This window comes from Arachis stenosperma, chromosome 6, assembly GCF_014773155.1.
Source record: "Arachis stenosperma cultivar V10309 chromosome 6, arast.V10309.gnm1.PFL2, whole genome shotgun sequence".
NCBI lineage: Eukaryota > Viridiplantae > Streptophyta > Magnoliopsida > Fabales > Fabaceae > Arachis > Arachis stenosperma.
In genome coordinates this window covers 1,747,059-1,760,281 of record NC_080382.1, presented here as the reverse complement: position 1 = coordinate 1,760,281, position 13,223 = coordinate 1,747,059, and the positions used below count along the sequence as shown (strand labels likewise).

Below are 13,223 nucleotides of genomic sequence, written 5' to 3'. Positions count from 1 at the left end.
TTAAAGTCTCAAATTCTATAAATAATTAATACAAAGATAGACATAAAATTAATTTGTACTACTCTAATAGTATCTTAATTGGATACAATAAGAATAATAATCTATAAATTATATCTAAAGAGTAATTTCAAAGTCTAAATATCTTTATATAGTTAAATAATTATATAAATTTATCTTTTTCTTAGAATAAATAATTTTTATTTTATTTTTATATTCATGATTATTTTTTATTTTGAAATTAATTAATTTGTACTTCAATTAAAAAATAATTAATTTAAAAAATATTAAATTAAGTATTTCCGTGTATATATATATGTGTGTGTATTAGTTAGGATATTATATAAATAAAATATATAGTATAAAAAACATGAATGATACTAAAAAATAAATTAGTCTAATTATTGTCAACTTGATCTTTATATGAAAAGAGCTAAGTTTGACTCCTCTATATAAAAATCTGTGTGTACTTTTACCTATCTTTCCTAAAAAGAAAAACAACTTGCCTCTCATTTAATAGTAAAAATATTAACGATAAAGAAAAAAAAATATTTAAAGTTTAAACATTGGGGATAAAGTTAAATACTAAAGATAATTTTAAAAAAATTTAAAACGTTAAAAGACCAAAAACATACTTAAAAAAAAATATCCTCTCAATGTAAAAGTTATACCTAATAATTAAAAATAAATTTCACATATGAATTAAATGCATTAGCAAATTAATTAGAATGCAAATATCTTACTCACGGAGAGGGACGGGTATTTACGTATCCATAGCCGTCCTGAACACCCACACATTGTCCCATTTCCCGTCCCATTACTCACGGGTATCTTAAGTTTTGCCCCATACCCAAACCCGCGGGTATATACCTGTCCTGTACCCGTCCCGCCGAAACCTAATTGATTTATAGTTTTTCTCCTTAGAAAAATCTATAATATGAAGATAAACTTAACAGAACTAAACATGATTAAATACTTTGAAACATAATTAAGTTCAAAGATAATCCTAAATTGTTCACAACAATACATATTATATAAAAATAATCAAGTCTTACACATGAATAATACATACATATATACGGGGCAGGACTGGGTGGGTAATAGGATGGGGCGGTCATTACCCATACCCGTCCTATACCCAAACAAAAATAACCAGATCTTACTCAAACTCACTCCATACCCAATCAACCGTTGAAAATACCAACCCCGTTCGGGGCGGGGCGGACAGGTTGGCTGGGGCCGGTCCAAATTGACATCCCTACAAATTAGTCACACTCAAAGGGTAGGTCAAAAGACAATCAGATTTAAGCATCTGCAAATAAATATAAATGTACGAGAGTTGTGAAAATTATCCCCCATCACAATACTATTAGACAGTTCAACTTCAATACATAGAATAGAAGATCGGCCAATTCGATGGTGGCGGTTTACTAGTCCATCAAGATCGAGAACATGAATAACCAAGATTACACAGCTAGGAGAACATGAACAATATATTGCATGAAAATTAAACTCGTATTTTTGGTAATGGTAGAAGGAAAATACAATAACTCTTGCAGAGGCAAATAGCGAACATCATTTTTGGAAATTACTCCGAAATCATATCACTCTTTGTAATTCTGACTAAACGATTCATTCTAACATGTGTCAAACTCTGATATACATCACACGACTAATAGAAGAAGAAAAAAAAAAGGTAAAAGAATGCCTCTGTACTGCCAAAACTATAATGACAGTGCACCAATAGGCGACAACCTCATTGAATACACAGTATGCAGCACGTTTTAACACAACTATAGCCACAACTAATTGAATCACAGGGGAAAACCTCATGGATCCAAGAAAATATACATAACCTTGTCATATATCTTTCAAATTGATCATGGTATCATCCCTACCTCTCTTTTTTAACATATTTAAGACTGTCCCTTACACCATCCTATTGAAAATGGATCCATATTACTCTCGGAAAGCAAAATCAGTGACATTTATCTGGGCTTCGAGTCACTACCCTTGCTTCGGAAAGATGAAAGAGAAAAAAATGATCTGGGAGCTGCACAAATTGAAATTTGTGTAACTATAGAGTCATATGAAAGCTAATGAAATCTGTCAATTAGCAAATTACATTAATCAAAGGAAATCAGAACCATGTAAACTCTTCGACTTCAATAATGATAGCATAGTATTTAAAATCAAAATACAATGATCTATGCAAGTTGCGAAAATGGCAAAAGAGAGAAGGCACTACATCCAGAATGAAGTACAAAATGTCCAGAAATGAATTAAGAGGTTTCAGGATTTATCAGCTCCCAGAAAAAGAAAGAGGTACTCAGGATTAATTAAACTACTTACATCCTTAGGCAGACACTTATATAAGCCTCGATGCTAAAAGTTGATGATAAAAATAAAAGAAGAATAAGGTTAGACATCACCTTTTAACGAACTTCCTGATATATGGTCATCCCTCAATTTAAAATGAGCAGGAGGTGTCGGGATCGAGCTTTGCAAGGATTGGACTGCAATAATTCCAAATTGACTTAATCCATTTATGATCGTTTGCAAAATTTCAACTCAATAGAAGCGAAAATTCAAATATATATAGATGAAACAGGGCACCCTAGGAATTTCAGAAAATAATGAAAAGGTTACCTTGTTCACTGTACAGCTCGCTTTCATTGAAACTGTCATCAGATGGATGACCATGAGAGAATCCCATTCTTGATTTCCTTAAGTCCTCTGATGACCGATTGACTAGATCTCGAGCATCCTCTGTTTCGTCATCTCCTTCAGAAGTAGTAGCAGAAATCCAATCAACCAAACTCTCTGACCCACGATTTTTCCTCCCAAATTTCAGTAACCGTTTAAAACCTTTCGTGACATCCTTTCGTGATTGATTTTGAGATGAATTTGCAACAAGAACTGGCTTTTGGGCACTTCCCCATTTCTTTCTCATCCGTGCAGCATCACTTTCACCCTGGGTATGGGAATGAGAATTCCAAGATGCAGGACTTCCAATTGGAGAATCCATAGATGCATCAACGTCAGAAGACTCGTGCGGGTAAGTAAATGGATGACGGGTGCGTGAATTCCATGATACAGGGCTTTCTACTGGTGAGTCCTGCAGAGATCCCACACCATTGGAAGATGATGGCATAGCACTAGGCATTTCAGCTACTGAAACAGGGTCTACTTGAGAAAGAGATCTTGCAGAGTCACCAATTTCAGATTCAGAATTTCCAGATTTCTCAGATTCCTGGCTTAATCTCACCTTTCCATTATTGGTATAAGCATGATCTTCAATAGCTACAGTTCCAATCTCATCCGGTTCTTCTGTTGCCATATCCAGAGAATCCTCCCCTTCAAATGCCAGTTCATCAAATAATTCATCTTTATGAGTATCATATGTCACTGAAGCTTTCATCCTTATAGCACTGCCCTGAGGGCCAGGGCCTAGGCCATAACCCTTTTTAAGGAATGACTTTGGCGATTGATCAAATGGGCCCAGATCAGACCTCTCCATATCAAATTTCAATGGAGCCAAAACAACTCCATCTGAATTCAAATGGGATAAATCACTAAACTCTTCAGAATTAGCACAACTTTTTCGTAAGGATTGAGACCGCTTTGACTTGTCTTCCTTGGAACCTTGCGTCTCATCCTGAGCGCTTTTGCTACGGGCATAGTTTCTCAACTGAGAGCGGCTTGTTGATTTACTCACTCCAGAAGGTTTTGTATTTTCTTTTCTTAAGTCGGAAAAGTTTGGAACAGACTGAGCTATAGGACTCTCTCTTCGCCTGCCAGAAGAGTTGGAAATCCTGGTAGACGACCGTGAGAATGAGGACACTGCTGCTGTGCGAGGCGTAGCTGAAGACATATGTCTGTTAGGCAAAATTTTCCTGCTTTGCCTTGAAGCTCCATCTCCAAGGTTTGATTCACCAGATATGCTATCTTGTCCATAGATCTTCTCTTCTGAGAATTCATATTGATCTTCATCCTCTTCATTCTGAAGGGAATCTATTGGATGCTACCAAAAATAAAAAATAAAAATACATAGAAAAAATAGGAGTATAAATCAGATCCAAAAGGCATCTTGATGTTTTATACTGAGAGGGGAAACATAAGCACTATAGAATATTAAGGATCAGAATTCATCATCAAAGTTCACACAAAAAAGTGTAAAGGATACCTGCTCTCTCTTTATATTTGACTTGAAATATCTACATTTCTCAGCACGAGAAGCACCAGATGCTGAATGAAGTCTGTCTATAGACCCTGAAAACTTGTCCCTCATCTCTGCTCTACTGCGTTCAAGACTGTCCTGCATGGCCTTCATCTTGGCTTCCTTCTCGGCTCTCTTTAAACTCCATTCTTCCCTGAGTTTATCCTCTCTCTTCTTCATGTACTTCTCATAAAATTTTCCTCTAGAATCATCACCAAAATTTTGATTATTCACCTTATTCACAAGGGAAGTAGCATCAAAGCTTGGTACATTGCTCGTACTGGCAGTTGGTTCGAGCACAGAATTTCTGGAAGGCATATTAGGACTCAACTCTGCTGCTTTAGGTCTCCTATGCTCTGAGTTAACAGCCTGTTCTACATGTGCATCCACAGGCTCAGTTCTCCACACAGATCCAGATTGATCCCCTGGAAGACGAAGTTTATGCTCTGCAAAAAGCTTTTCAAGCTCATCTGCCTTCATTTTCAGCTCATCATGGAGGCCCTGATTTCCCTTAGACTGCCTTACTCTCTGAACTTGCTCTGAAGGTGGAGTTGAGTTTATCTGGGAACTATCTTGATTCTCCAAAACTTGCTTAACAGGAAGGTTCAGCTTACTGCTTTCATGAGGAACACGAGTTTCATCCCTTTTAAATCGAGTCCTGCTGGCTTGATCAGCACTACCAGACTGAGGCCTTTGGTACTTCATCTTTGAGAATTCAGAATCCTCAACCTTAGATTGGTGCTTGGAAGAGAAAGAAGAGTCCCTCTTTACAAGCTCCTCAGGTTCTGCATTGAAAGATCTCAATTGGGGCTGAGTAGATTGATCGGCCTCAACCTCCCTAAATTTGCTTTCAAATTGTGCAGAACGGGATCGAGAATGACTATGAGAAGCCCTGATAAATGACTGGGCAACAGGATGATTTTTCCTGCCAGCATCATCCCCCCTTGCAGTGGATGATTTGATGTCAGGTGTTACATCGTCTGAAGTGGCAGTGGCAGTGGCAGTGGCAGTGACAGAGAGCATATGAGAAGCAACCTGGTTTGATCCCCTGAAATGCGTATCTTTAGGGGCAGCAGGAGTCCTGTCGTGATAAAAAGAAGAAACTTTGGAAGTGTCGTGAGAAGACTGCTCATCAGCAGCAGCAGTAACATCATCATCATCATTTATGACAGGAGAAGGGAGAGAAGTTGAAGCTGATCTGTCCTTGGAATCATCGTCTTTCACCACAGAAGGAAAAGGAATTTGGGTATCAGGACGCGTGCGTGGGGCAGCACTGAATGAGACCTCGGGATTGTTGTTTCTATGACTGTGGCTAACGTCTTCAGCATTCAACTTGGGAGCCAAAACACAGGAGGAGGAGGAGGGGCTTTCGGTGTCAATGCTCATGTCACTCGCGCCACTCCATCTACGCAATACCGACTTCTCCGCTGCTGACACGTCGGATGACAGCCTCCGCAACTCTACGGGTTTCCCCACGACGGGCTTGGTGCCGCTCCCGCCAGAAGAGGCAGAAAATGACGAAATCTCCTTCTGCTTACTCTCGAAAAGATTGATGCGGTCCTGCACGCTCAGACGCCGACCTGGCTGCGGCTGACCCCCAACTTGATGCCCCTCTTTCTTCTTCTTCTCGTCTTCCTCCTCCACTACCTCAGGCTCGACTCGTTGTTGTTGTTCTTGATCTTTTTCGTTTACCCCGCCCCCGATGCTGCTACGTCTTGATCCGATACTGGGAACGATCTTCCTTTGTTGCCACGTGGCCTGGGCATTATTGGGCCCGAGAAAGGGCCCAGCCTGGTCTTCTGTGGGATCCTCAATAGACATATCTGATCCAACTGATGACCGGACATCCCTCTCACTATTCCCTTTCGACGCCCTCAAGTCAGCTCTACTTTCGCACATTGACATGTACTTGCTGCATGCTTCACTGCGCCCAAAAATCATCCATATTCTTTATTTTTTACTTAATTAAGGAAAACTAGTATTTATCAGTTTTTTTTTTTGTTACACTACTATTTATAAGTAATAAGTTTTAATAAAATACGACCAACTAATGAAGCTTCTTCAGAAAAATTATTTCAGACAGTTGGAAAGAATACACTTAGAGCATTCATTAAGGTACTATTTGTTTTGAGGTATAGGATGGAAAATTGAAAGACTGGAATTTAATATTATATTTGTACTAAAATTTCAATTTCTATTTTTAAAATGTTAGTATTTCAATACTTCTAAAAATTAGAGACTATGGTAAATTGTAATTTCAATCTCTATCTCTAAATTACAATTTTTTAGTACAGAGATTGAAATTTTAATAATATTTTATATCTAAAATATCTCTATTTTAATTAATTATTCTAGCTTTATCCTTTATGCAAATTAAATTAAAATTTTATTTTTATTTTAATCTCTGTCTCTCACTTTATACCAAACACAATATTGAGACTTATTTCAGTCTCTGTCTCTCAATCTATGTCTTTCAATCTCAGTTTTTGTCTCTCTTCTAAATACTACCTAAGGTTATATATATCCAAGTGTATGCTATAGTGACTATCATTTTATGTTGCTGAACAACTTAGGCAACTATTTAAAGTGTTTTATAACTGTGACCTAGCTACTATAATTACTAGGATTTAACTAACTTGTGCTCTAACGACACATTTTAAAAATATAATAATAATTAATGCTTTTGATGTATTCAGTGCATTTGAAATGTAAAAAAATTAATTTTTACAATAACTTTTATAAAATATATTTTTTTTTTATGGTATGGTTAACCTATGTCCTTAGAGAACAAGTTAGCAAAACCCTAATTACTATAATGATGAACACACTTAGAGTATATATATATATATATTAGGTTTAGGTAATTCAAATAACAATCATCCCACTAGGATTAAAGCATATCTATAGGCTCTTTGGGCGTTTATAGATAGATGTATTTAATTTGTATAACACCTACCAAAGTAGCCCAAGGAAAGGAAGGAAAATAACTGCCAAAAGAACAGGACCTTTAACTGCTATACCTTTCACAAAATATCATTCTGTTTGAGCATTTTGTGACCAGCTTCTCAGCTTACCATTAAATTCAATTAATTAATTTATAACGATTAATCATTACAATAACCTAATGGTAAGACGCATAAAATATTGCTTTCCTAAACAAGCATAAAATAATGAAGTTACAGGTGCACATAGAAATTTAGAAAGTCTATTACTTGGATGCAATCTATGAGTCTATCAGAGTTGCAAACCGAAAATTGTGCAAAGAACTATCATAGAGTGCATTATTTCAACCGCTGAAGTTATACCCAATAGGCCAATAGTCAGGCAAGGGAAAGGGACTCGGAAATCAGGAGAATTATGAGAAAATCCAATGTGAGTTGGTATCAAAAGCAGAACAAACACCACTAAATCATGTGGAAGGCAATAATAATAATAATAATAATAATAATAATAATAATAAGGGTAAAATATACTTTTTGTCTATGAAGTTTGACAAAAGTTTAAAAAATACCCTTAAGTTTTATTTTGTTTCAATTTTGTCTCAGAAGTTTTTTATTTGCATCAAATATACCCCTGACGGCTAATTTTCAAAAAAATTAAGACCAATTCAACAACAATTTCATAAGAACAATCCTTAACACAAGCAAATCAAGCATAATTTTCATGTATTATTGTTAGATTGGTCTTAAATTTTTTGAAAATTTAGCCATCGAGGGTATATTTGATGCAAATCAAATACTTCTGGGATAAAATTGAAACAAAATAAAACTTAAGGGTATTTTTGAAATTTTTGCCAAACTTCAGGGACAAAAAATATACTTTACCCTAATAATAATAAATAAAATCGTTCAAATAAGGTAACCTTGATGTATATAGCTAAGAAAACATAAATTTTAAGAAGTAAACAAATGTGACCATTATGTCTTGCCAATTAAGCCAAAAGATTTCTCAACTGATAAGAAGTCCTGAACTTAGAAGAGTTTTAAGGTGCGAGATGGCTTTTTCATTTTAATTTTACACAATTTATCATTTTGGCAGGAAAGGGCCTATTGCTTCATCCAAACCAAAAAGACAACAGAAGAGGACACGATGGAGCTCTGGTTAACTCATTAAGACCATTATAGCTTGTGTTAAAGAAGATAAACACAGTGAAGCCATTCCTCTCAAATGAACATCCAAAGGCCATCTTAAAACAAATTTTCGGTTTACAATCAATTTCCATTTTAATCAGCCTTAGTTATACCAAAGTTCATGCTGAGTTATTTACATAGACGCCTGAACCATGTAACAAGCAGTCACAGAAAGAAATGCAGAAAGGATATATATTTTAAAGGAGCTTTCAGAGTTCTTACTTTAAGCGATGAGCACCAAATTGATCTGCAAAATGTTTTAGATCAGAAACAGTATCAGGATTAAAACCAGCAGCTGATGCACGAGCAAAAGCTGTGGTCAAGTCCTGCCTTACTGCAGCCAGCCGTACATCAATAGCTCTTAGCAGTTCCTTCCTGTATAAGAAATAAAACTATAAATATCAGTGATTCGGTAAGAATTTGAAAAAGAAAGGAAACAAAAAGAAACCAAGCACAACTATTTAGAATTATTAATCCTTTCGTTATGTATTTCACATATAGGTTTATCATCATAAAACTTATCAAACTCTACCCAGTCATTCTACAACTAAGCTCCAGCATTTCACTCAAGTAAATTGTTAACACTAGAAGCTCAAAGCTTAGAGTATTCAGCCTGAAATTTAAAATGCACAAAACTCATAATTCCCACTTGCTGGCACAACTTATACTTGAATGGGAATCAAACCCACCCAATGGCTTAAAAAGAAACATAACTGACCAACTGTACATAATGTGAAATCAAGTTTTCACTTCTGTTAGTATTTTTCAAAAACGTTTTTCCTGAATATTTTCAAGAGTGTTACCAAATATATTTTCAAGTTTCTTTTTTAATGAAAATTGAGAAACCAATCAGCCCCTTAGATATTTTAACTTCAGATCTTATTTTCTCTACGGTTGATATAAGGAACCCAACCTCAATAAAAGTATAACTAAATAACTAATAGTAGAAATAATGAATACAGATAAAAATGACAGAGGGAGGAAAGGATACTTGGTTGCATCTGCTGCTGCAGGTGATCCTGTTCCAACCCCACCTGGAAGCAAACCAAGAGAAAACAGTGAGCATAATACTGACAATCATTGAAGGAAAACAATTAGGCTTATAAGTCACGAAACCACAACTAGAGATTAAAAAAAAAGAGAGCTTCATAACTTCCTCCACAAGATAAGACCATGAATCCCACTCAACAGCGTGACAATACTCAAACAGCGTGACAATACTCAAACACGAAACCCTTTAGACATACTTTTAAGAACTCATATAAAGAATGCTACTAGTTCAATTATGGATGAAGTTATGTGATCAAGAACTGAACATAATTTTTCCTTCTTTCCACATTCATCAGTGTTTCAAAATTATTCTACTTCCTTTACTATCAGATATAGAACTTCTATAAAATGACAAACATCATAGCATTTCATGGAATTAGGTAATAAATAAATATGAAATTACTTACGCAAGATCATTTCCAAAAGCTCCCAAAGAATGTAAAACAATCAACAAACACATAATATAGCCGGAAGACTTCATTTATGATAAGTCATAATAGTAACCTCATAATGAACCATGTAAAATACATTATTTGGTCTTGGTCATACTTTTACAGCAAAACATACTCACAGGTAAAGAGAAAAGGGAAAAGAAAGGATAATGACAACGACTGATGAACTTTAATAATGATCAAGCACCCAACAGGCCAACATCAAAAGTTGTACAATTTAATGCCAACTCATAGAATTTAATATACAAGGGGTACGTCAAAGTGGTTGGTGGCGAAAATGGTGTATAAACCCTAGGAAAAGATAGATGAGGGTCTGTGTTTGTTAACTAGCTCTCTCAGGTTTGAATGCTGAAGGCTGCAAATAGAGAAAATCTGCTTTGGAGAGTAGCCCCAAGAAACAGGCCTATGTAAATCCTGACTCCAAATTAGCCAGCCTACCGGAAGAAAGCCCACATAAAAGGAGGTCCAAAGACCACAGGGCCGTAGACCAAAAAAATAAAAAATAAAAAAAATAAATTAAGGAAAGATCTGCCTGCAAAGTCCAAGGGTTCGGGGACTAAAGTCATCACTTTAGTAACAACATTATCTAACTATACCCCACAACCTGAGAGCCCAGCTGCATTTCCTACAAAGAAAAAATGTTTTGCGTCCTTTTGAACAACACAAGAGGAGATACTATTTTTTCTCTAACTACATGTAAGCAGTCAGATTGAAAGTTAGGAATGGTAATTGCTGGCTCTCCACATGAAAAATAGAGATAAGAGATGTCTCTGACATTGCCTAAACTATGCGGAAGTAATGGTACAATCTGAGTGATTTATTCTTATATGAAACCAAAGATGAAGAAATTCAACTTATTGACAGTGTAAATGAAGCTAGCTGATCAGCAGAAGTGAACACGTCACATGTAGTTTATTGTAGTCCACAAACACTTCCACATACTTAGTTCATCATCAGTTTACATAAATGCATTTAAGGTATGATTTGAATTATTCACACACCACAACTATGTTACCTTTCCTTCATTGATAGACAACATTTAATAAATAGTCATTTTTAGGTTAAATCATATGTTTTCTGCATTGTCTATTGACTCAGTTCAAGGTATATAGTGTGTGTTCGGCACCTTATTTAAACAATGTTTGATAATGAATGTACTGCTACTTCTAGTCTTAGACTAAAACCTGCTACTTCTCTGGATAATGATCCCATTCTACAGTCATACACATATCAAACCTCCAAAGGCCAACTCACATCAGCACATCAGACTAGTTGTTTGATGCATAAGACGAACAACTAATTATTATATTTTCATGAGAGAGGTTCAAACCAACAGAACAAATTCATTCAACTACAGCGGCAATACATACAAGTTTTATACTAGACAGAAGTTAGTAACCTTCGTAAGTAAAGGAAACATACCTTGAGAAACTGTTCGCTGATCTCCAGCTCCCTGAAATTTTCCAAACATCAACCAAAAAACATAAGTGATGATATTGTTCTTTTGTTTGCACAATCTTCTCACTGATTGAAAATCTGTTGTTACCTGAGAGTATATGCGCCTTGCTCCTTCCAATTGTGACATCTCTGCATCAAAGGTATTGACCATCTCTAAAACCTCTGGTTTGCTGACATATTGCACAAACCTATAAGCACCGGGGGCAATAAAATAAGTACAAAGTGCTTACGGGTCACTGCATACAAATGCACAAAATGCAAAAAAATAAATATAAATTTTCCACCATATCAGTGCTTTCACCTTTCAAGGGTTCCTTTTGTAAACCATGTCTCAACATTTTTATTTCTCTCAGTTTCTAGTTTAATTGACTGGACTGCCAGTGCAATCTGCTCTTCTGCAACCTTTAAATGAGTCACAAATGGCTGTATTGATCCTGATACTAGTTTCTCGCTGTTTCCATCACTTGAAACAAACAACTCACATCTGCACATTAAACACAGAGAGCAATTACCAAGTCGAATCAGAGGAAAACCACAAACCCTGTAATTAGACAGCACACAGGTAGTTTATACAGACCTTGATCGATCTGGAGACAACTGGAATACAGCACAATCAAGAGGCGTGTCAGAATTCATTTTTGTTTTGATAAAGGGAACTCTATATCAATTCTTGGACCGCGTCTCTTAATCAGAAGCATTCTGCATCATCATTCACGTTTGAGACCAATCAAAATCAGTAAAAGAAAAAATCCACTCAAAGAAGGTCAAGTTCAGAATGTAGATTCTGAAAAAGTTTCAGGGGGAACAATGATAGATCAGTATCTTCTGCAACCAACGAAAAGGTGCATTTCTAGCGTGTTATATTCGAATTGAGACCAGTTTGGAAATCTACATTTTGAATCGAGCTGAAGTTGAATTTTAATATTAAAAAGGAAAAACCTGACCTGATGCTGAAAAGGTAAATCGCACTAGTTTCAATCCAATTCAATTGTAATTAAATAGATCCCAGTTGCAAAACAAAATGGAACAAAGATAGAAATTTCAATTCACAAAGAGGAAATTAGAAGATAAACAGATCTGCTTGAACAAAGACGGAACCTAAATGGTGCTGGACAAAATACTGGGAAAGCCTAAATCCCAGAGAAAAAAGCTAAACCGAGAAAGGTGCAGGGAAAACATGCAGAGAACTTCACGGATATGATGAAACCCTAATAATAATAATAATTAATTAATAAACACGAGAGCAGAAATGTGGGACGATGGTGGAAGTGAATGCAAACCCAGATTATGATATGAGAGGTTGGAGATCTTGGACTGCGGAACCCGATCCTCCAATTTGGAGTTCAAAAGGTCACCTGCATTTGCCTCCACTCTCTTCTAATCTCACTCTAGTCTCTACAATGAATGAATGAACGAACTAACGAATGAAAGAATCAATGAGCGAGAGCTCTCTTCTCTTTTCTTTTCTTTTCTTTCCAATTTGAAGTTTTACGAAAACCCTACTAGCTAGTAGCTACTATGACAAGATGGTTTTTGCTTTACTCATCCTTCAACTCTCTTTCTACTACTTTCTCTCTCTACTCTCCCAATACACTCTCACGCACACGTACACATCACACATACAGTAGAGAGAGAAAGAATGGGTCTTGTTTGAGTTGAAAGTTAAGAGAGAGAGAGAGGTGTCGCATGTGGTAAGTTGTTCGGCCTTTGAGCTGAGAGTGTTGACAAAAACAAAAATTACTGCTAACTGTTTAGGCGATGACATTTGCAATTATCAGATTTGCTGATTATATTTATGGATTTTTTTTATTAATCAATCAATCAATAAATTAATTGTGAAACTGTGACAGGAAATTCAAAAGACGGGTATGGTGCGGTTTGCCGAAGGCGAAGCACATCTACGAAAACGGGCTCCAT

General features: G+C 36.0%; 1 protein-coding gene across 1 annotated transcript; it reads right to left on the bottom strand.

Moving 5' to 3' along the window:
- Window positions 1-1,493: 1,493 nt before the first annotated feature.
- Window positions 1,494-13,033, bottom strand: LOC130933392 (uncharacterized). Its single transcript, XM_057862988.1, has 11 exons — window positions 12,587-13,033; window positions 11,884-12,005; window positions 11,608-11,790; window positions 11,395-11,494; window positions 11,271-11,301; window positions 9,338-9,380; window positions 8,569-8,721; window positions 4,184-6,140; window positions 2,647-4,021; window positions 2,430-2,513; window positions 1,494-2,050 (listed from the first exon to the last, which is right to left on the bottom strand). Exons 2-11 carry the CDS (start codon window positions 11,940-11,942, stop codon window positions 1,986-1,988), a joined length of 4,050 nt encoding a protein of 1,349 aa, XP_057718971.1. The 5' UTR covers window positions 11,943-12,005; window positions 12,587-13,033; the 3' UTR covers window positions 1,494-1,985.
- Between the last annotated feature and the right edge of the window lie 190 nt (window positions 13,034-13,223).